We start from the raw sequence: 25843 nt of genomic DNA on the forward strand, positions 1-25843 counted from the left end.
TCTTGTGGCTTTTATGATTCTCTCTTTATCTTTAATTCTGGACATTTTGATTATGATGTGTCTTGGTGTGGGCCTCTTTGGGTTTATCTTGTTTGGGGCTCTCTGTGATTCCTGTACCTTGATGTCTGTTTCTTTCCTTAGGTTAGGGAAGTTTTCATCTATTATTTCTTGAAATAGATTCTCTGACCCCTTGTCTCACTCTTCTCCTTCCGGGACACCTATAACATGGATGTTAGTGCGCTTGATGTTGTCCCAGAGGTCCCTTAGACTGTCCTCAGTCTTTTTAATTCTTTTCTCTTTTACCTGTTCACCTCGGGTAATTTCTTCTTGTCTTTCGTCCAGCTCACAGATCCGTTCTTCTGTATCCTCTACTCTGCTTTTGAGTCCCTCTAGTGAATTTTTCATTTCCAGTATTGTATTCTTCATTTCTGATTGGTTCTTTTTTATATCTTCCATTTCTTTGTTGATATTCTCACTGAGTTCATCTATTCTTCTCCCCAGATCAGTGAGCATCCTTAACACTCTTAGTTTGAACTCTCTGTCGGGTAGGTTGCTCATTTCTGTTTCACTTAGTTCCTTTTCTGGGGTTTTGTCCTGTTCCCTTACTTGTAATGTATTCTTTTGCCTCTTCATTTTGCCTCTTTCCCTGTGCTTGTGTCTACGTATTAGGTAGGTCAGCTACGTCTCCTGCTCTTGGATAGTTGACCTTATGTAAGTGATGCCCTGGGAGGCTTCCAGTGTGCTTCCCTCAGTTCTCAATGTTCCAGGGGTGACCCCTATGTGGGCTATGTGTGTCCTTCTGCTGTGGCCTGTTTGCTCTCCCTGTAGGCACCCAGGGAGGCTGAGTTATGCTCCTGGCCAGCTGTTGTAATGCTCAGCTGCTTGTAGTTGTTGTGGGCCCTTCAGTCTTTTATCAGGTGTGGGGATCCCCAGCACAGTTGGCTGCAAGTTCTAATACCACATCTGTGTTGCAGTATTTCTTTTAAGTGAGTAGGCCCCCACCGTGGCAGGTTGTTAGGCTCAGGGCCTTAGAATTGCTGTAAACCTCTAGCCTATTAGGTCTCTTGTCAGCTCTCTGAGGATTGCAGCTGGGTGGGGCTGCCCTCAGGCACAGGAGCACCCAATTGTTTCAGGTTTTGGAAGGTGGAGCAAACCACCTATGTGGGTCTTTGAGAAGTACAAGTCTTCTGCAGCTGAGAAGCCCTGCTGCCCACAGGTCCACACACACAGTCAACACAGTCCTGCCCTGTGTGAGTGCCCCGACCTCCCCAAGCAGACCCAGTCTCTCCACGGCGGGAGCTCCACACACTCTGCCACCGCCCCACACTCTCCACCTGCTCCTTGTGCACACCCCGCCCTGCTCAAGTTGGCTCAGTTGCCAGGCTGCAGAGAATCCAGTCACCAATCTATGCAGGCCCACAAGTTGCCTGAGGCCTTGTTGTTGGGTGGGGCCAGTCTCTAGGGTGGGCTGCCTGCCCTTGCTGAGCTGGATTAAATTGGTGCTCTAGTGGGTGGGGCAGACCCTGGGCTAGCAGGCCTCAGGGAGAACTCCAATGGCGTCTGTGTCAGCACGCCCACACCAGGCCACAACAATGGCCGCCGCCACTGTCCCAGTCCCTGGAGAGGTCTCACCTCTCACTGAGATGCACTCAGGGCCTATTAGGTGAGTCTCTTTTCACCACAGCACTGTGCACCTTTCTTTCTGGTGATTTTAGGATGCTTTCTGAAACGGGTGAGTTTGCGCGCGGGCCCTTTAAGAGCCAGTTTTAGTTTCTTTGTGAACCGGGTTTTCTGGGGGTGCTCCCCAGTGTTTTAGTAGCAGGCACAGTCAGACATTATGCCGCTGGTCTCGATTGTGCTGGGTCCACAAAATGCCCACAGCGGGGGCGCTCCCGGCTCAGGGCCCCACGCCTCCAGGGAGGCTGCGTACCTGTGAGCTGCTCCTGGCGGCCGTGAAGCTGGTGGCTTGTGAAGGCGGCGTTTTCTCTCCAGAAGGGAGTCTCTGCCTCTTCCACCTCAGTTAGGATTGTCCGTTGTTGCAGGAGTTCCTCTCATCCAGTTTTCAGTTCTGTCTCAGGGGTAATTTTTCCACGAGTAGTTGTAAATTGGCTGTGTCCACGGGAGGAGGTGAGTTCAGAGTCTGCCTACGCCGCCATCTTGACTCCTCTCCCTTCCATACTATTTTAAAAGTACTCTTGTCTACTTATTTTCCGTTCTTCAGAGCATGCATGTATGGATCTGACTACAAAAAGAGAAAAGTACAAAGCAATAGCTGTAGAAGGATTCACAAACATGTTGATTTATAAGAAAGTTAATAAATAATCTCTACCAATAACGATTGGTTAACACTGAGAAAGTCTTTTGGCTTTTATTTTACTGCTTTCTATTAGAGCATGCTCATTCTTCATTGTGCATACATTTATTTACCTGATAGTGTAATGCAGTGTACTGTTCATATTTGAAATAACAAAAAAGAAGCACTCTCAGCAGAAAAGTGAGTGTGCAATAAGCCAGTTCTCCAGTCATGGCAGAGTTGTGAAACTAGGACCATTCCTTGTTAACTTAAAATTGAATTACAGTGGCAGTGTAAGCAGTGACGGTTGTGTGCTTCGGGATGGGAGAGGCGCTAGAATTGTTTCAACACAAAACAGTTATGAAATGCTAAGCGAAGAATACTAATGTATTTTTTTTCCACTGAAAGACCTGTGTCTTCGTAATCCTGTACTCATATTCTGTGTTTTCAAGTTCATGCTTCACTCGTCAATGTGATAATGGATTGAGTTGGTTCCTGACACTTTTGGCTATCTCACCCCCTTACTTCTCCATTCTTAAAACCTGTTACTTGGATAATACGTAATTAAACTATTTCCTCTATGTTTCAAGTGCTTATTTGTAAAAGTAAAATTAATTTAGCCGTAAATACTTGAATCTATTTTGTCCTCTGGCCTCTCAGCTTCCAGAAAATTATTTTAGTCATTTCACGAAAAAAATTAAGATCATAGTGACCTTTATTTTGTAGGAAATATGAAGTCACTGCAAGCTTATAGACTGATGCTACAGTTGGATAGACTAGTCTAGAAGTAACATAGACTGAAAACTGATTAGGGTTTTATTTACAACAATATTTTTAAGGTAATGAGTGTTTAACCTAATAAGATGACAAAAAATAGACAATAGATATTGAGAGACATTGATATTGAGAGATATTGGGCTGATAGTAGCAAGGCTTGGAAAATGAGTGGATCAATAGAGCAAGATAATAGAAAAACTAATAGTAATTATTAAGTTTCTTTTCTGTTTCCTTGGGATAACGGTAGCATCACTAACAAAAATGATGAAATGAAGAAAAGGGAATGATTTAATGATGAAAAAGATGATTTTGTTGAGAACGTGTGAAATTTGAGATATTTCTGGAGAAACCGTACAAAAATATCTTCATTCCAGACTTTTCTTAGGTACAGATCCAAGCACTTTTTTTGTCATTTCTTCTCAAGTATTCTAGAGTTAAAGCTAACTCAACATGAACTAAACCTTACTCATATTCTACTCCTGGTTCTCTCCTATTGTTTTCTAATTCAGAGATGGCAATATGGTTGCCAGATTTAGGAAACAAATTTGAACTTCAGAAAAACAGCAAATAATTTCTTAGTATACATATGTCCCAAATATTGCATGGGACATACTTATACTAAAAAAATATTCATTGTTTATCTGAAATTCATATTTAACCAGATGTCCTATATTTTTTCTGGCAAACCTAATTAGAAGTCAAGATTTCATATTGAACCTTCTTTCACAATTTCTCACTGCCCTTTCCACATCAATCTATTACCAAGTCCTGATGGTTTCACCCCCTAAACATCTTTGAATCATCCATTAAGTTTCCCCTTTGGTACCATCACCAGCAGACTAAGCTGCCATGCTCCTAGACCACCTCAATAGCTTCTTCACTGTTCTCCTCTCCCTCTCTGGTTTCCCTCAAGTCTTGTCTCCAATATGTACCAGTGTTATATTTTCAAGATGAACATCTGTCTGTCATATCATACCACCTCTCAGACTGCTTGAACATTTGCTCTTAGGATAAAAATTCTTTGTCACAGCTTACAAAGGCCAATAAGACCTGACCCCTCCTTACTAGCTTCATCTCACACGTGCTGCAGCTACACTGGCCCTTGTCAGGTACAAACAAGGACATTGCCACTAAAGGCCTTTTTTTTTAATTGAGGTAACATTGGTTTATAACATTATATAGATTTCAGATGTACATCATTATATTTCTATTTCTATACATCATGTTCACCGCCCAAAGACTAGTTACCATCCATCACCACACACGTGTGCCCTTTTATGCCTTTCACTCTCCCCCCTCCCCCCTTCCCCTCTGGTAACCACCAATTTACTCTCTATATCTATGTGTTTGTTTGCTGTTGTTTATTTTTTATTTTTATTTTTTTTTGTGGGGAAGATCAGCCCTGAGCTAACATCTGATGGCAATCCTCCTCTTTTTTGCTGAGGAAGACTGGCCCTGGGCTAACATCCGTGCCCATCTTCCTCTACTTTTATATGGGATGCTGCCACAGCGTGGCTTGAGAAGTGGTGCATCAGTGTGTGCCCGGGATCTGAACCTGCGAACCCCGGGGCCGCCGAAGTGGAGCACACGCACTTAACCGCTGTTCCACCCGGCCAGCACCTGTTTTTTGGTTTTTTTTAATCTTCCATATATGAGTGAAATCATACAGTACTTGGCTTTCTCTGTCTGACCTATTTCACGTAGCATAATACCCTCCAGATTCATCTATGTTGTCATAAATGGTAAGATTTCATCATTTCTATGGTCAAGTAGTAAACCACATCTTCTTTATCCATTCATCTGTTGATGGGCACTTAGGCTGTTTCCAAGTCTTGGCCATTGTGGATTATCCTGCAATGAACATAAAATCTACTTTTTCCATTGTCTGGAAGACTCATATCTCTCCTTATCTTTTTATTACATTCCTCTATAGCATTCCCACTCATACTCTTGATGACAAATTTAATTTTACATTTATTTGTGTGATGATTTGAATTTTGATTTTCCTGCAAGAATTGAGGCACCATGATGACAATCACCATGTTGCTTTTTCTTCACTTTTGTGTCTCCAGAATTAAGCCTGAGGTGGGATAATATAGTCACCAAGGAAAACAATTTGATTGACTAAATAATGTCCAGTAGACATTTGGAAAAAGGAATTAGTATTGGCAAGGTGAGCTAGCAAGAGATTTGAAACGGTTTAATTCCATAAGAGTTTATGAGATTTGGTTAGAGATAATAAAGAAAGAAGAGAAAAGGGTGATGATTTAATCATGAAGATTATATTCAGGAATCACGTAATTGGTTAAGGACTATGAAAGGAAAACAGAACAGGAAATAATCAGACGAAGGAAGCAAAAGCTTCAAGTAGGGGTTGATCAGTGTTTTCAAACACTGCAGAGAAGAAAAAAAGGAGAACTTATATTTAATGTATCAGTTAGGAGGTTACTGGTGATCTTGAATAAAGAAATTTTTTTTTAAATGTTGAATAAAAAGTCAACTGCAGATGGTAAGAGTAGAAGATGGCGCCATAGGCAATAAGGGTAAGTTCCTATTTTGGACGATATGTCCTGGCAACACTTCAGGTTGTTGAAATCTATTTCACTTAGAATTTCAAAAGAAAACAAATAGATGCTCTATGTACAACCTGTACACATGATTCTCTGTAACAATGTTAGGTCTATAAATAGGAACATTATTTGTAATTACTAGAGTTTCCAAATACAGGGAAAAAGGACAAATTGAACAGGTGTTTAGTACACTCTGTGTGTGCAGATTAATACACAGGCATTTTTCTCTAGAAAAGTAAACTTTGTTAGCTGTCAGTATGTAAGAAAAGGCAGAAGCCCACTCACCTTCCACCCAATGAAATGCATTTTTTTAAAATTAAAACTCTCTTCAACTGTTACAAAATTACAGCAAAGGGTATTGGACAAAAGGAAACTTTCATTAAAATGGATCCAAAATTCTTGTAAAATAGTGAGAAATGTTAGGATGAATGTTTTTCAATCATTTAAAAAGATCCCGATACTGAGCTAAATACAGGCACTATTCATGTACTTCATATGATTATACTCCATTAGAATTTTTGAAGAACCACATTGTTCATCAGTTTCATTCAAAAGAAAGAAACTCATTTTCCATGAGCTATTGTTTTCCTTTTGCTGTTTCACTTAATGCAACATATAACATCTAAGTAAAATAGATCAAAATTAGAAAAAAAACAAAATCATGAGTGATCATGTGTCAGATACAGTGTTGTCCTGGGACATCTTTATTCTCCCACTTCTTCTTAATGCAATTTCTTTGAGACAAAAAGGCAGATCCTTTTTGCACCTTAATAGTTTTCAGCTGCTGTTTAATGCTGCCGGTGGAATGCTTGAGAGAGAGCACTGCAGAAAGATAGCCCTGATTCTCTTTCAAAGGGGCCTACCCCTTACGAAAGCCAACTGGCTTTAAATGCCAAGACTGAAAAGGCTGTGGACACTACAGAAAAAACGTTCATTTTGGAATAGAGTGTCAAACTTCCCTCAAATTGAACCAGAAATGAAAATTCAACACTACGCCATTATTTATCCCCTTACATATTATTATATGTATGTAGAATTATTGCAGAGAAAAGCATCTTTACTTTTACTGCTATTGCCATATGCCTTCTGTGAGTAAACATATCTTTCATTATACTACTGAATATTGGAGTTTTAAGATGCACTTTTTAAAACCCTGTATTACGCCTTGAAAGTACATAATAACGTTGTTAAACAACTATATTTTTCCAAGAAATGATGCATTTTGCAAGTGTTATCTACTATAATCATTTTGCATTTAACATGAATTGAACAGACATTCTCCTTCAGGTGAACTTTCTGGTGACAAACTTTGAAATTGACAGATTAAAGCTGATTTGGGGTTGTCAAAATATGGTATAGCTATCTGCACAAAATATGCATAAAATTTTACAGTTGGTGGACTCCTGGTTTACATGGCAGCTATGTGAGTATACCCATTGCCAACTAAATTAATAGTGTCACAATCTATCTTCCATGGCAGGTGTAAATGACTTTTAGCCCATCAATAACTAGTTTACAATGACGTCCCTTCAGTACATAAGGTTTACCATTGATTTTGCATTTTGTGCAAAATAGCACACATATAATCCCCATATTTTACTGTAGGATGAATTTTAAAATAAACCAAACATTTACAGATTTGAAGAGAATCTATTAAAAATAGCAGACATAGTCAATTATCACATTATCTGCTAATTACTCCACATGACAATAGGGATTCCAAGTTTGTACCTTTCACCTTACATAGATTAGTATTGAACATGAACAGTCAAAAAGACTCTGATATGTAAATGAATTCATGTAAAAAATCTTCCTGAAATAGCTGCTGTTATAAAGTGGACAGTTCAATGATTTGGAAGGTATTCTACGATGAATATTAAGTTAACTGAACAACTCCTCATGGATGAACTAGTCTTTAGTAAAGGCTACTAATTTCGTGATCACCATCAACATCACCATTATTATTCATAATATCTTAAATTCATATAGCACTTTACAATCTGAAAAGCACTTTTACATGTAAAGTAATCCCTTTCCAATTTTAGTTCCGATTATGTGGGTTTCAAATATATGCAAATTTATTTCATATATTTTTTTTTGCAACTACTAGAATATCAGTTCCACTCACTTCGATTGAGCATCATTTTGCAAAAAGAAACTGGGTGTTGGGAATCTCTAAAGGAAGTTAAACTGGGTTGTCTAGAAATAGAGATTCTTAAAATAGAATCTTTGAAAAGATAAAGAAAGAAAAAGGAAGGAGATTCAGATCAGAAAATCATATCGGATGGGAAAAGGAATGGATCAATGTAAGAGGGCTGGTGACAAGTGCTTTGGCAGGAAGTATTTTTGAGTGAGAATGCAAAGAATATGTAACCCAAGCTGCAATGGAGGCAGTTTGTGAAATACTGACTCAGTGATATTGAGGTCATATGAAGTGATACAAACACTTCTTGTGCTTAAGCGTCCAGTTTCCCGTATGTCTTATAGTCCACTTTCAGACATGGGAGGTGAGAATCAGCAAATCGGAGCCATAAAACACAGAAACATTATGTATTTGTTGGAAGGCACAGATACAGTAGAGATTAAAAAAGCTACTCAGTGTGTTTATGATGTGAAAAATGAAAAACTAATATGTAAGCATTTTCTTTAAACTGCAGAGAGGAAAAAACCTGAAAAGTTTATATCAAGTACAAGATGATAAATGAAAATGGCGTAGTACCCATTTTTACTACTTTAACATGTGTAAGCTGTCGTCGATATTTTTAGATCATCTAATGTGCTAGCTTTATTTTTGTTTCTGTAAAAAATGGATTATATCTATAACTCTAAGCCTCAGTCCACAATCCTATTTTATTTTTCATTTCAATTGTTAATTTAAAACTACTGAGAAGATTTTGTTAACTTAAGGTTCACAACCATCTTTTAGTATAAAATTCAGTTTCTCATGATTTTTTCTATGGTTTCAAATTGTAAATGGAAAGAAGCTACAACAAAAGTAAGAAGTGAAACCAGGAAGCCCACATTCAGATTTGAACTCCAATTGGTAGGAATTCTCATTTCTGAACAATAATGCTGTTGTGACTCTTATAGGAGTGGCCCCAGATATATCGGGGCCCAGTGAATACCTCCGATAGTCACATCCTTGCACGCTTTCCTCCCACACTGAAACGGGGGTTAGTCATGTGACTTGCTTTGGCCAAAGGGACATTAGTAAGCATGAAGCAAGCAGGGCCTTGTTGAACCATCTGCACATTGCAAGCTGTTCCTTGGAACATGTGTTCTTGGAACCCAGAAACCACCATCTTTGAGGTTGCCCATGCTGAACACATGGAGTGGCTACATGGAGGAGAACGTAGAAATACAGTCAACATTCATAGCCAACGACCCACGCATATTGCCTCATTTAGGTTTCTCCACTGTGCCTCAGTCTTTCCTGACATTGTGAAACACAATTGTGAGCAAATAAAATACTGTTTAAGTCACTGAATTTTAGAGTGGTTTGTCAGGCAGCTGTAGAGAATTTTTATAGTTCTTGGTGAGTTTGGAAATGTAGATGGCAACAAAACCAAGTAGTAATTGTAGAGCCTGAATATTAATAGAAATCATAAAATGGCCTCTGACTACATAACATCACTCTTTAATTTTACTTGCACTTGCTATTTTTTACCAAAGCATAATTTCAATTTAGTTTAAAAACAATAAAAAATATATCTTTGTTACCTCAATTGGCATAAATGTTATGCATTTCTTTGATTTTTTTAATACAGGAATAATACATTTTAATAATTCTAATGCTGACATGTCCTAATTCTTGTCAAGAACATCCTTTACTCCAAGAAACACAAGAGATTTAAATATGCTAAATTTTAGTGTGAAGAACATTTGAAAAAAATGAATATTTCAAACAATCCTATTAAAGTTTTAGATATAAAAAATTTGTTTTCCATTTGTATAATGAACGTATTTATTCAACTTTATTCAGTTACTGAATTAAGTTTTTGGGGGCCTACATTGTCAGAGATATACTGACATCATATATGATTCAAGTACAAATATTCCTGAATGATTATCAAATAAAAGAAACTCTGTATGTTTGATCACATTTCCATTACTATATAAATTATAAAATTAATGTTGAATTCTTCTACAAGGGGATATATTTGATCCTAAATCGATATAATGCAGCTAATATATTTTGACATGCATATAAAGAAAAAAATAAGCCATAGATTGTTCTATCTACATTTGGCATACATTTTCTGTGATGCAGAGGGTAAAAATGGAGTGAGGTACACTTTTCTTATTTTTTAAGATAGGCAAAGATCAGTGAAGGCCTAAGACTAAAAGAAACTTTGTAAGATTTATTGCTGCTTTATAATTTCCTGAATCTATAAGAATGAAGCAGACTTTAATTGTGGATAAAATAAAGAGTGCATTTTCATACACCTCCCCTTCCAGCCCCCAAAAAACTTGGGAATTTGTCATTCTTATTTCTCATTCATTTACATTTGTTTTATGTTATTTATAATGCTTTTAGGAAAGCTGTGACTTTTGACAGTTGAAAATGAACCAAGAAAGAGAGGGAAGAGGCTGCTGAATTTAGAAATATGAACTTAATCCAACATAAACAGAAGTAGCATTCAAATTCACATAATTTCACAGTAAAATTTTGCATATTGGAGGTGCTACCTATCAATGAACATCTATATCCATCAGAATATGTGTCATCATAGGTAAAAGAAGTGCATTGTTAGCAATCTCATCATTTGAAATTAAAGCCAATTCATAAATAATGAAGATTATTTTCTTAAGAAGCTAAAGAAACTGCTACCTTACAGCATAAATGAAATTTTGGACAATACTTTATAACAGTTAACTTTGCTGGAGCTGAGAGCTCAGTGGTACTGTGCATAAATCACTAATACTCTACAGGCATCGCATCAATATGAGGGCAATACAGTAAGAGACAATATGTCAATGCAATCTCTTCGATTTCCTTCAACATCACTACCCACCACCATGGCAAAATCAATGATGAGTGATCCACAATCATCACTAAAACTGAAGAACTGATAAGGTGAACTCAGCCAATGCAATTTATATGATTTGAACCAGCTTCTATATCTTATACTTAAAAGACTATTCCTGCTTCATTGGTTCAATTTTTTTAAGTGATGATATAGTACATATAAATATATATCTACTGGATTAATATTCACTATATATTTAAGTTGTGAATTGTCAAATGAATATGTTCAACTGAATGTAATTTTTTCCTATTCTTTGTTCTTTCTTGACCTTGATATTTTTTAGGAATATTCACAGCACATAGCTTTTTAAAGAACTAAAATGATAAAAAATGTCTGACATTTTTATTGCTCATCAACTTTGAGAAAACAAAATTGGTGACATATAAGGTTGTTATATAATAAGCTCTATATCTTTAAGGTTTTATTCTAAATCAGAACCCATCCTAATATAAAGGTCCCTTTTGTTACTGTTTTCTTATGTGACTTGTACCAAATTTAATGCAACTACAAACATAAACATGAATATGAACATAAATAAATATATATACACATATATAGAAACGCACATGGCAACTTAGATTTGGGTGTTTTTAGGTTAATTCTTTGGAATACTAAGAATTTCTTATGGTTTATATACTAAAGACAATGATAGCGTGTTAAAAAAAAAAAAAAAAAAGAGGAGTGGCCAGAAAGACGCAGTTCAGGGGAAACCAGCAGGCTGCAGAAGCTATGTGTTAATTCAACATTGGGAGAAGAGGTCAGCAAGTAAAAGCGTAGAGATACTGTGAAAGTAGTGAAACATTGCCTCTGGGATAAGAGAGGAGGAGCAACAGCCATAAAAATTTAAAGGGCGCTGGAAATTTACTCAGATGCCAAAGGGAATCTGTGGAAGAATTTATTGGATTCTCTGCATGAGAAATTTAAAGTTCAAATACAGCATCTCTGGGCTTATTGACTGATGCACTAAATGAACAGGAGATGTCTTTTGTGTTTTCTCTGCAGACAAACAGAGGCATCTAAAAGAACAAACACAAACCCATGTATCCCCACAAATAACAAAATGATATATCTATGATAAATTCAGATACAGAATTCTTTTAATTTGAACTTATTATGTAAAATAGAATTTCTACAGAAACATTTGTGGTAGATTACTCATTAATACTATTTAAGAAACAAAATATTATTTTATTTAGTGGAACATTATATATATTTATGAACCACTTACCTCATTTGTAGCATAAACTATCATATAACACAATGCGTATCAAAGCAAAAATTGCACCACGCAAAGTTAAACAGGCAAAGAAGACTTTATTCAAGACTACGGCAATAGGGAAAAGAGGCCAGAACTCCGTCTGAGAGCAATTCCACTGAAACAAAGAGATGAAGAGTTTTTAAGAGCTGGGGTGGGGGAACCATATGCCCCCTGTGTTTGCTAATTGGCTTTACCCAAAGGGAAAGTAACCTTTCTTATATCTTCATGACAGAAGATAGTTTTGCAACTTGGAGACAAGTGTCCCACAGGAGCGAGGCTCCTGTCCTCCACAAAGACTGGAAATAGGGGTGCTATCTTTCTTGATGAGATATTTCAAAGAGATGGTTCCCAGGACCTTGAGAAAGATATTCCTGGGTTGTAAAACTGGCAAGAAGCTTTTTAAAAGAATTACATCTCAAAGGGGCAGAGAAAGAATTTATAATTACAAATTAGAGTAAATTATCTAAGAAAAGGGACGTCAGAGGCCTATAGTCAGGAAGAAGACTGTCTAAAGTTTAGTTAAGCTGAGGGGAATGTTAAGGCCATCTTGGTCTTACTCCAAAGGCTTTTTTTTGTTTGTCTGTGTGTGAAGAAGACTGGCGCTGAGCTAATGTGCCTGCCAATCCTCCTCTATTTTGTATGTGGGTTGCCGCCACAGCTTGGCTTGATGAGCAGGGTGTAGGTCCAGGCCTGGGATCTACTCACCAACCCGGGCTGCCGAAGCAGAGCATGTCGAACTTAACTGCTATGCCTCCAGGCCGGCCCCACAAAGACATTTTATTTCATTTTTAAATGATAGTTTAATATGCATATCTCTTACCTTTTACTTTTTCATTCCATTTTGATTCTTGCATTACTTCTTAATATTTGAATATATAAAGGATTTTTAAAATTATAAGTGAAAACATAATCTCATCTCAGAGTACAGGTATATAATGTCTGAATCTATTCATATCTTCCATGTCTACTAGCCTAAGAGGATTTTAATGGAACAATCACTTTCTACTCAAGTTGTGCTGAGAAAAATTAAAGAAAGCAAACCAACAAATCCTGGTTCCTAAACATTTGGAAGAATTGGAAGAGATGTAATTTCTCAAATTGTGGCATCTGCTTATCAAAAGTCCCACCAATGTACTTTGCGAAATAATTTAGTTTTAAGTATATTATCATAAGAGAAGCTGACAGTAAAGTCTTTTAACAAATATAATGTAAAAAAACACAAAAGAGATTTTTCTTTTCTTTCCATTTTAAAGTTTCTGGTTAGGCATAATATAATTTTAATATTAAAAGAAAAAAGTACCTCATAGAAAAATTTTAAACTCCCTCAAACATGAACCTGCATTAAAAGGAAGTTGAAACCTTATGATTATAAAAATTACAGTCAATTATAAAATGCATTATACTATATGTTAGCCAAATTCAAGTTCCTCAGTAGGCTCTGCTCTCCTCCTAGCTACTGATGTTTAAGAAGTGAAGGTAGAGGGTTAAGAACACCTGGGATGTCAGAGTGACGTGTGGAAAGAGGGTGAAGAGCTTCTCCCACTACACAGGGCCCTCTGCTACCAGCCATTCCAATGCGTTTGCTAAGAGAACATTTCTCCCTTAGGTTCCTTTGAAAATCAGTACATATGACAAGAGATGTTACTAAGGTTGTGTTATACTTATAAATTTTGCAGAGATAGGGGAAAAAGATTGAGAAACAGTAACCTAAAACAGTATCTGGCACATAGTAGGCCTTCAATAGTCACTTGTTGAATGGATGAATAGCCTCATTTGACAAATATTGAAGAAAATTAATCAAAGTAGAAGTTGCCAATCTTTATTCAATTCAATAAATATTTTTGAACATCTACTAAGTGCTTGTCATTCTTATACATATACAAAATCTTTCAAATTATCAGGAAAGTTAACTTGAGGAGACTAAGTCAACCTTCAGACTATTCTTTAAGAAAGCTAGGGCTGGCCCCGTGGCTTAGCGGTTAAGTGCGCGCGCTCCGCTACTGGTGGCCCAGGTTCAGATCCTGGGCGTGCACTGACACATCGCTTCTCCGGCCATGCTGAGGCCACATCCCACATACAGCAACTAGAAGGATGTGCAACTATGACATACAACTATCTACTGGGGCTTTGGGGAAAAAAAACGAGGAGGATTGGCAACAGATGTTAGCTCAGAGCCAGTCTTCCTCAGCAAAAAGAGGAGGATTAGCACGGATGTTAGCTCAGGGCTGATCTTCCTCACAAAAAAAAAAAAAAAGAAAGAAAGCTATGTTGCCCCCTCCCCATCATGTGTAATGGAATGAATTGAAAGTGATTCATTATTCTTGGGAGATAAAGTTGGGAGTCAGATTCTATTTGAAGCAGCTGATACCACCTATTCTGAATGGCTCAAAGTTCTTCTCAGTTTATATGGCAGCCTATTTAAGAAGCCAGCTTAGTAATTAGTAAAATATCTATAGTGAAATAATGTTGAGTTGTCATTGTCAAGGAGCAGCGTCCAAGTCACATTAACAGAAGGGATGTGCTTTCTTCATGAGACCAGACTATGTTGATTACTATGAAAGTGTTCTTGCTTTTAAGAAATTCTTGCAGAAATTTACCGGAGCTGCTGTTAGACTGTCCACTCTGTATCTTAACCTGACAGAACAAGAGTTGATAAAAAAGAGGAAAAAAAGCCTGTGACTGAAGCCTATGGCAATGGAGATCTCAAGATACACAGGCATATTTCTAATGCAAGGAGGCACTGGCAAAATTAGAGATTAGAAAGGGTCTTAGAGAAGAATGGTGTGTGTGTGTGTGTGTGTGTGTGTAGAGGCAGGGTAAAGGGGCATGGAGATTTGAGAAGCACTGATGAAGATCTGAAGGGGACATATTGCACATAAAAGGCCTAACTCTATGACCCCTACCTGCCTTTTTGGTACCAGAGAACGAATTAGGTGATGAGCAAATCTTGGCCTCCTATTTTTTTGTGACTCTGCCATATACACCTATCAGGGTTAACCACAGTTTGATTTGAAGGAAAAGCTAGTTGGGAAACAGGTGGTAGCCACTCTCTGACCACTTTGAGAAACACCCCTCCCCTAACATGCATCCCAGTGAAGGCTTGATGTTAAATAAAGAAGAATCTTCACATTCACCAGAGGTGTCTTCTGGAAAGCCCAAGGACAAAGGAAACCCTGTGTTACCAACAGGGAAAGAAAGATGAAGAAGGAGGAGTTAGCAAGGAATCTATAAGCGAACGGTTCTTCTAGTAATAGGTGCCAACCAGCTCTGGCAACGGTTCACTTTTCATTTTCCTCTTTTTCTCTATTGTTCCTACATACCAGGTTTTTTCCCTTGCTCTCATACAGTAACATAATCCTCAGTCTCTACTAGCTGTTGAGATGATTTAGACAAAGGATAAAAAATGAATGCTCCATAGTTCTGGCCTTCCCATTGGTTACTTATATTCCCACAAGAGCTTGTTAACACAAAAGGATTGAGTTGTCTGTTGGAGAAAAAGGTGAGCAAGGAATATATGCTCTTCTTCCTCCTTTCTCTTCTCTCTGTCCCTACCACCCCACTTCTTAACTCACGAAACTAGCCCATCAGGGGATTCAGATGCATTGTAGCGGCTCCTGGTTACAGACCACTCACCAACACTTCCTCACATACCCAAGCATCTCAGCACGTGATGTGGAATTTCTGTATGGAAATTACATAGACTGAGAGAATTTCTTTCAGTTATTCAGAATTGTATAATATAAAAGATACAAAATTATTTTTAAACGCATACATAAGTATACATTTGAAGTAAGGAGAAGTAAAAATAAAATATCAGAAAAGAAACAAATGTGTCCTTTCAATAGTCCAAAATGGAACAAAGCCAGGGTAGGAACTGAGTGATTAGGAAATTCTTCCCTGTAACGTATCAACAGTAATAGTGTACGTGAGGCGCTTTGGAAACTGTAAAACATCATTACTAACTTTATCGTTATTTCATCTTTTAATCCTGCCAGAGCCGTAACCTTATTCGATATTTTCACTTTGACCCCATGACCAGTTCTTCGTTGCTCAACTATTCACTACATATCAACTGCTCTCAGTTACGTGAGGGGCACCTGACCTGCTTTAAGAAGCAGCTGCCATTTGAACCAGTTGTGAAATTAAACATAATTTTAAGAAAATCAGTAAAAAGTAGATTTATCCCATCTTCTATCAATCACTACATGTTGTCTATATGTTTTTTCTAGAATTACATTTAGTACTTTATCATGAAGGTCATTAAACATTTAAAAGTTCAAAGTTATACAGCACTTTTACTATTGACTTTGTTTTGTGTAACTCAAAAACGCAACTTGCCCTTAAGGATTTTGGAAATATATTGAATACAAAAATAGATGCATTTTGTTTAAAAATGTCTTAAGAAATTACAGAGAATTTATAAATTAAAAACATGCATAAGAAGAATACATATTTATTAGAATAGAGCACAGCATATCAGAGCATAGATGGTTCAGAAATAATGACACACAACTTTCTTTACACACAGTATTTTAAGGATGTTCTTTTGTTTTGTTTTGTTTGTAAACTGACAATTTGTATCAGTCATTATAATATAAACAATATATAAATTCATTGAGTGCTTATGATGTCCCTTGAGCTTTACGTATATGAAATAGTTTAATCCTTACAAACATCCTAGAAAGCCAGTACTACTCTTCTCCTTATCTTGCATGTGAGGAAACAAGGGCTCTGAGAGATTAATTGAAATTCCCCAAGTTCCCACGGCCAGCAAGTGGAGAGGCAGGGTTTCTACCTCAGGCAGTGTGGTTCAAGAGCCCACGTCCTTAACAACTACAATATTCTGCCTCTGATATCTCATAGACAACAGACCGTATGGTGGGAGCAACATGACTGCATGTGGGAAAAAGATAAGAGACCTTGCTAGATAATGCATTACACTATAGGGTATGGTAGCATAGTAATGGAAGCAAAGAATTTTAAAGAAAGTTGAGTCAAAACGGTAAATAGATGTAGATATTTCTCAGATAACCTTTGGGACTTGATCCAAAGAAGGAGGCGAAAGAGTATGATGTAGTCAAGCCTACATGTTTTGCAAATAATTCACACGTATACAGGACTATTTTGAAAGGCACACTATAGATTGGTGAAAGTCTACTAGACCCATCATTCATTTCCACATCATGGGAATCTAAGTCTATCAAAGGGAGTTGAGCTAGATCATCTATAAGGTTCTTTTTCAAATCTACACACTCTATGCTCTTACAATAAAGGAAAAGAAAGGAAAATTTGCAATAAAGCCATCTCACAAATGAATTTCTGCTCTTAAAATTATGTGGTTTGATAATCTTGTTTCTAAGTAATTAATGATAATGGAAGTAAATAAAACATTTGTCTTTTAAACTTAAAGACAAAGATTAATAACTCTAATAAGGTTTTTAGGAAGAACATAATCAATGAATAGATATTTATTGACTATTTATCACGTGCTAAACACTGTTCCTGATGCTGGGAAGTATAAAATGATTCTGAATTATGAGCCCTATGTTTTCAGGATTTTAAATTTTGAAAGGAAATAGAAAACCAACATTCATGAAATAATAGCAAACAACTGTTTAAATATCGTTAAACAATTAGGCCGCCTTTATTTGCAAGTAACAGAAAAGCAGCTCAAACAACGTAGAAATGTATCTGGACATCGGAAGAACTCCTGAGTTAGGGCAACTCCATGAGTGAATTCAGCTGCCCAGTGATGTTAACAGACACCTGCGTTCCTTCCCACTATCACATCTATCATTTCCACGTATGGGTCAGGACACATCGCTACATTTAGCAAAAATTTAAAGCAGTTTGAAAATCAGAGAGTAGTAACGTATTGCTATTTCATGATTTCCAAGGTTTCCTTGTGCATATGTAGGAGAATGTCCTTGCTTTTAGAAAATACATGTTAAAGCATTAGGGGGCATGAGGCATCAAGTTGGCAACTCAGCCTCGGATAGTTTAGAAAAAAATATTCTTCATACTCTCTTGCAACTTTTCTATAGATGTGAGATTATTTCAAAATATAAAAATATTTAATACAAGAAATATGAACAAAAGTATGGGCTTTCTCAATAAGGAAATGACATAGCATAAAGCTTAGAACAATAAGATATATTTGTTACATTTGTTCACTTACCTAATGTTAATTGAGGACCTAATGACTCCAAGCATTGTGTCCAGAACTGGGGACACAAGAGTGAAAAGCGGAGACAGGATCCCTGCCCTGAAGGAGCTTACTGTCTAGTGGACTATCACTAAGAAAGCAGAAAATATGATATGACAACGTGAGGAAGGAAATGTAGGACGCTGCAAGTGCACATAGGTAGGACCCTAGATACCTATCTTATAAGGTAGGCATTCTATAAGAATTGATATCTAAGCTGAAACCTAATGTTTCAGAGTCACCCAGCAGGGTGTCTGGGAATGAGGGTGTGCTCAGCATAAGTGATCCACACGGACGTAAGAGTCTGACCAAATGTGTGGAAACATAAGATAAGGCAAGTGTGTTTGACAAACTGAGCGTACTTGATTACCACAATTCAGAGCCACTAATTTCCCTCACACTTAAAAATGACGGTGGAAATTTTTTCCTATAAAATATTGCTAAATAAATAACATAATTTTTCAACATTGGTGCCAGTCTTGCTAGAGCCTGGATTGTGGTCAGATCAGTAAGCAAAGTCCAGAAAATACAGTGTCTTATAGGCCATGTTAAGGATATGGACTTATCCTGAAAGCTAAAAGGAGTCATTTAATAATATTAAGTAAAGAATTGATTGTTTTAACCACTTTTGTTACATCGTGAGAAATGCCAGATGAAATGCCACCATAAAGAGATGATGGTGGTCTAGACTCAAAAGGAGGAGAAAAGTGTATGGATTCAAGACATATTTAAGACTTCAGGAATAATCAGAAGTTATAGATGAGGGAAGTGGCATTTCAGGTTTGAGCAACCTAGTGAACTGTGATGCTCTTCCCTGGGATTGGAAGCACAGGAAGAAAACATGTTTGTGTGTGGAGATGGTGAATTATACTCTGGATAAGGTGAGTTTTTCTTGTCTATGGGGCATCCAAGTACTGACACTCAAGAGGCCGTTGATACACAGGGAACAGAACTCGAAAGTGTGAGTTGGGTTGAATAAAGAGTGATGAAAGTTTGGGTATATATATGACCCAGTTAGTGTAGAGTGTAGAAATTGCAGGGGAGAAGGAAATTTACTTGCATAGGTAAGTAAAATTGGGCAAGTTTATAGGGAGGTTTGGATGTTTAGTTTGAATACAATTTGATGAGCAACAGTGGCAGAAAGTGGGATGTATTAGAGTAGAGATACATAACCTGGAAGTTGAGACACGCGTTAGGAGATCATTCAGTAAATGAGACAATGATTTTGGCCTGCTAACTCAAAGAACGGAGTTATTGCTGGAACTCAGTGCATTCCATGAGCCATGCCACCTCTAAGGGTTTCACAAACTAGACTGTGCACAGCGGTGTGCAATGAGCAGAACCACTTATGAGGCCAAGATCGTTCCTACTAGATGTGAACCAATGTGCATTATGTTATCCTCTATGCCATGAGAGCTGGTGGGAGATTTTAATATATGTTCTAAAACAGGGACATTCCTGGAATGCTCATGTGTATTAAAAATAGCAGAAGAGCCGTAAGTTTATTTATTAGTCTCATGTGTCCACAGTAGATGTATAGATTATTCTGCGGCAAAACTATCCATTCATTACTGTTTTGGATTTAAGAGCAGGAACGACATCTTTAGTTCAATGCGTCTGCACCACTGGGCAACCAGACGGACAGAGAAGGGGTGTGTGGTGCTGGAGGAGAGACTACAGATCAGCCTTCTAAGGAGGTCCTGATGCTTAGAGAAAGTTGGAAGCAAATGGATTTTGCTGCCCCTTTGTTTTTAGAAGATGTATGTTTTCTGATGTGGAAAGGATTTCTTTGTAATAAGAAATTTTAGACAAGAATCAGAAAACTTTTTTTCTTGCCTATGCCAATGTTGATCTACGTGTAACCTTATTGAAGTCACTTTTGACTCTAAAATTCAATGCTTCCATTTCTAAAGCAGGAACAATACTTTGTACCTTTCACATAGATACTGTAAGGATTTCATAAAATATTTACAATACTCTACAAGAAATATGAGCTATATAAATTATCTTTAGTTTTTTTTTACCCACATCTACATTTCCTTATGTACTTAATTTTAAATTAAACATGACTTCTACAAATTTAAAGGGCATGTTTAATATTTCCTCCACAAAAAATATTGGAAGACATGCAAAACCATCCCTGAGATTCTGTATTCGGTTTGGAAGCATATTCTATAAAAGAAAATATATTCTACACTCCCAAAGCGAATGCCAAAAACACAAGGAAAACAGTCATGCTGATCTTACCTTTTATGTCAACAACAAGACGAATAAACCTTCACGCTTTCAACCAGTTTTGAGTACAGGAAAGCAGCTGGGGCCTCGAATCTTCTTTCATCACCTCAGGGTGTGACGTGATTATTCAGGAAAAATCAAATTAACTTTATAACTTCGGAAAGATACATGTACAAAGAAGAGAACTGAAATGAGAAACTGTACATTATAGTTCTCTGCTTGAGCAGGCCAAATAATTCACCCTGGTCTCAGGAATATCTCCTGAGCTTCAGGGATGGGGCACAGATTCTCTGTGAAAAAGGCTGAAGTTAAGTGACAGCAGCTAGTAAGGATTTCATTATCCTTTATATTTACTTGGTTTTTTTCATTCGTAGGAGCATTAAGAAATAACTTGGAATGTTATATATCTATATCTAGATATCTAGATCTCTCTCTTTCTCTCTCTCTCTCTGTATATATATGTAGTGACTTTTTAAATAGGCAGTAAATATTAGCTTGAATAGGTAAGTAAATATTTCTTGAATATGTATATAAATATTTATTGAATATATATATACAGAGAGAGAGAGAATCCTCATAGTATAAAAATTATACTTGCATCTGATACAATTTTGAAACGTTTATTAAAATAATTATTAATTTATTTAAATCTGTTTTATTTTCTTAACTCTATAATTCAAACTACATATGTGAAAATACTGTGATCTGACAAAAACTGTGGTTCTATAAGGGCTTGCGTGGAAAAAAATGCTTATTGGAAGACAAGCACCCTTATTTTCACATTGTAAGCTTCACATATTTTGAGTGTGCCAATGACACGCATAGACCCTACTGGGAAAAGGGAAGCTCTTTCTCTGAAGTGCAGATAAGAGGCTCAGTTAAAAAATCATCTCCCCACAGCTTTTGTTGATTCAAGTGTGAGGACTTGGATTTACACATTCATGTATCCATGAATAAGATTACAAAAAGAACACTACCCTCTTCCATTTGCACTGTCACCTCTTCAACTATGGAGTGAATTGCACAAGAAAAGTCTAAGTTATAGCCTCAAATAATTGAATACTGCCCTCTAGAGGCATTCTAATAGCATTGTTTGCTCCTTCTGGTGTGGTTTTATTAAATTTTATTTTCTGAAATTTAATAGCACAACTTTTTGAAGACCCACAAAAGATTAACATAAAGATTTCCTACAAGTTACATTCGTTTCAAATTTTATTTGCAAGTATCAAATTGTGTTTAAAAATTTAATAAAGCTCAATAGATTAACATTTCCTCTAAAATTAATCTTGTAAAAAAATTCTAACCCATTAGCCAGGTGACAACGTGTACATTGGAGTCTCCTAGCTCCCATGGCTTTCTGTGAAACCCTGAAGCATATAGAAAGCAGTGGTCAGTGTAAAGAAATCCCCCCCCAAAATACTTTAATTGAAATTAAGAATTTAGAAAATGAGAAACATTTCTTTCCCTCTAAGAAAAAAGCAAAGTAGCAGACTAAGAGCATTCCCTTCAAGCCATGAGTAAGATGTAAGTTGCTTAAAGTATGAGTCAGTGAAGAAGAAAAATAAGACTGCTTTTAGAACTCAATCTTTGGAAGAATTTTATGGATGGATAAATACATTAAGCAAAGTAAATCTGGATTTACCATAACAATGGTTATGAAACATTCAAAGAGAAGAAGATATTCAGGTATTTGGGATTTCTGTGAGAAAAAATCCAGGTAGCATGAGTTTAAGATACTAAGAGGGAATTGACAGAAGTTGGACAACTAAGAACCTTTGAAGAGCTTTGTCGTAAAACACCTGGGGATTTGAGACATAAAGAACTAGGCATAGGATTCTTATGTTAAAAGAAAGTTCCATGTTTTCTGCATAGGCCTGAGAGAAGAAATTTTACTTTAAAATTTGTAACGCTAGGAAATGGTGTGTAATGCCTGTGGTCTTTCTTGTTGGCACAGAGAGAGCTATTTGAAAATAAAATGCAGTGTCTGTTTACTCCAACAAGGATGATTTTCTGAAGTGTTTATATTGAAAATGTTCGTTGTTATCAAAACAAAGTAATAAATTACTAAATCTACCACATTATATAGCAATTTTAAAGAAAAACAGTGCTTGTTGAAAAACTTATTTCACAATTATCTGTAAAATAAATTACTTTCACTCGTTTTTCCATCTTGTGTGTAATCAGTGATCCACTCCCAGAACCTAGAAACCTATAATTTTTGTATATCAGTAAATGTTGTGCACAGATTGAGGTATAATTACAAAAACAAATATTCAGAGTTTACTTTGTCAAATTTAAGCTAATTTGTGCTAATTTGTACAGATATATATTGAGAAAAGTTTATCTACATTTGCAAATATATTCGTACTCATATAGAGGTTATAAAATCTATATAACATAATTTAAATTACACATGCACACATACACATACACACAATCTAAATGACTTTCAAAAAAGGAAATAAAAACTTGTTTCTTTGAAAGGACTAAATTATTGGAATGACTTTATGAGAATTTTGGAAAAATAAATTTGCTCTGAGAAATACTTTGAATCTTGGCTAAAATATTTAATTATATAGGACAACATCCAGGTAATATAAAATATCATTTTAAAAGTTTAGTTAAAGTTCACGCGTTCATGTTTTCTCTCCCTCCTTTCTGGATTGCTTAACTAACTATTCAGCAAGTGTGGAAAGGTCTAAGAATGCTGCAATAGATATAAAATTAAAATTACTAATGGAAGTTAGGCTTAAACATAGCTATAACATATCATTTATTTAGTAAAGTAAAATAATAAGAATTATAAATAATTAAAAACAACCTGAGTAGCAAAAGAGAGTTTACAAATTCATTCAATTATATTTACATATAAGTAGGTTAATATCTAAGATATAAGATAATATTTTTTTAAAACTGGAGAACTTATACTAATTCTCTAAAAGTAAAATGAAATGATGCACACAACCACTAGGTGATTATGTTAGCAAAATGGACTGAGGTTGGCACACAGGAGTTAATATGTTGCTATATATTCTGAGCAATTCTGAGGGTATATGACATGGAGAAGGGAGTGGGAAAATACAGACCAAGAAATCTGTGTATTCATCCCTCATACATTCCAAAGGTTTCTTAAAGGAACAATGAATAAAATACTTCCATTAAGATAGTCTATTCTTTTCCAAAATAATTCTTTTTTTTTTTTTTTTTTGGCGAGGAAGATCAGCCCTGAGCTAACATCCGATGCCAATCTTCCTCTTTTTTTGCTGAGGACGATTGACCCTGGGCTAACATCCATGCTCATCTTCCTCTACTTTATATGGGACACCGCCACAGCATGGCTTGACAAGTGGTGCATTGGTGTGCACCTGGGATCGGAACCTGTGAGCCCCTGGCCACTGAGGCGGAGCGTGCACACTTAACTGCTGTGCCACAGGGCAGGCCCCCCAAAATAATTCTTAAAACTCAATGATAAGAAGATTTATGAGGTGAAATTACCTAAAGCAATCATTTTATCTGAATGAGGCAATAAACTTTACCAGTCAGCAAAGATAAAATAATTTATAAAAAGTCAAAATCTATTTCCACTTATAGGAACAGAAGAAAATAAGACAAAGAGATTATCAAGAACTGTGTATTAGAGGGTAGGGTGACTGTTGTTGAGGTATTTCCCTGAAATTCTCATTGATCCAGCTATTTAAAAAAAAATATGTGATAACATTTCAAAATTAGGTAGTATGTAAAGTAAGCATTAAGATAAGGTGCTAGTTCTGGAGTGATATTTCGAATATTATAAATACACTTTTTTCCATTATAAGTAGCTCACAAACAATATTTTTCCCTAGGAAAATAGAATTAGAAGGTTGTTTTGGCATCAATTATTTGGTCTCATACAGTCCTTTTATATCAAAATTTGTGTACTCTTAAGATGTTACTTTCAATTTATTACTCTGTGTTCTGAATATTAATAAGTAAAAAAGCATCCATTCTGTCGAACAAATGATTTATATATTTTCAAAAGATAATTGATTGGTGTATGTTCTATGTTGTTAAATTTTGAAAAATATGTTCTCTAACGCCAACCGTTATGGAATCCTTCTGTCCTCGTCTTCAGATGTTGCCAACTATAAACCTCTTTCTCCTCCAGTCTAATAGGTCCCATATTTTTTCTTCTCCTGTAAATAAGTACAAGTTTTTCTCTTTTTTTCCCTTTGTCTCTTTTCCTCTACCCCTTCCTCTCCCCCTTTTCAGCTGTTGTTATTTATCAGTTCTTGTCTTGCTTTTACAGTTCTGGAAGACAATGTATTACTGTGACCCCCTTATTGAACACAGACATCCAAGTTCAAATTCTGGATCAGCCGCTTGCCAAGGGGAAGGTTGGCAAGTTTCCTGAACTCTCTCAGCCTCAGAGTTGTTCTACAGATCAAATCTATATAAGTATGGTAAATGAAATTTTGTCTCCTAATTTCATTACAAATATGGTTGTGTGGTGGCTAAAAATATGATTTGCTTTTCTGAAAAATATTGAAATAAGTGCTATTTGGCTTTTTCTAATCTTAAGTTTATAGCTCTAGAAAACTTCTTCCTAAGGTCACTGATTTCCTCCTAATTTCAAAATTATATGGTTCAAAAGCACTTGACTCATCCTTTCTTAAAATTCTCTCTTCTCTTCACTTCTGTGATACCACTCTGTCCTGGCTTTTTTTCTGCTCTAAAAGTTTCCTGTCAGTCTTCTCGTCCTCTTGTCCCTGACTTCTATTCTTGCTTTATGTCTTTATGTCATTGCTGCTGTTGTTTTCCTGAAGCTGGTTTTTTCAACTACAGAGGACCCCTCCGCCCACAGTGAAATATCTAGCCCAGACTTCTTGCTTGACTTTCAGCCTCATAAAAGTATCTACTGATCCTCTCCATTTGTATCTGCCTTCATATTAAGGTACCTCGTATTAAACATGTCTGAATTGAATTCTTTATATCCTCCTAAGTCATCTCTCCTTCTGTGTTTCCAATGTCTGTGAATGGCTCCACCAACCATCCAATGCAGGAATAATCCTAGACTCTTCCTTTTCACCTTCCCTATGTATTAGTCAGGGTTCTCCAGAGAAACAGAACAAACAAGATGTATAATACATAAAGAAATTTATTTTAAGGAAGTGGGTCACGTAATTGTGGGGTCTTGGGAAATCCAAAATACGCAGGTTGAGCCAGCAGGCTGGAGACCCAGCAAAGGGTTGCAACTCAAGTCCAAAAGCCTTCTGCTGGCAAAATTCCCTCTTCTTCTGGGGAAATCAGTCTATTAAGGCCTTCAACTGGTTGAATGAGGTTCACCCACATTATGGAGAATAATCTGCTTTACTCCAAGTCTATAGATTTAAATGTTAATCTCATCTAAAACATGCCTTCACAGAAATATGTAGAATAATGTTTGACCAAATATCTGGGCACCTCGGCCAAGCCAGGCTGACACATAAAATTATCATA

General features: G+C 36.5%; 1 protein-coding gene across 2 annotated transcripts in view; it reads left to right on the forward strand.

Moving 5' to 3' along the window:
* The first annotated feature begins 1493 nt into the window (after nt 1-1493).
* The window catches only part of LOC147917338 (uncharacterized), a 131618-nt gene continuing 107268 nt past the window's right edge, over nt 1494-25843 (forward strand). For both annotated transcript variants that reach the window (XM_087430051.1, XM_087430052.1), the window contains exons 1-2: nt 1494-1663; nt 24654-24807. In XM_087430051.1, coding sequence (XP_087286177.1) covers nt 1554-1663; nt 24654-24807 — 264 coding nt within the window. In that variant the 5' untranslated portion in view covers nt 1494-1553. The remainder of the gene's footprint in view (nt 1664-24653; nt 24808-25843) is intronic.

Source organism: Ceratotherium simum, chromosome 4 (genome assembly GCF_057802395.1).
Source record: "Ceratotherium simum simum isolate JZ-2026a chromosome 4, ASM5780239v1, whole genome shotgun sequence".
In the NCBI taxonomy this organism is placed as follows: Eukaryota; Metazoa; Chordata; class Mammalia; order Perissodactyla; family Rhinocerotidae; genus Ceratotherium; species Ceratotherium simum.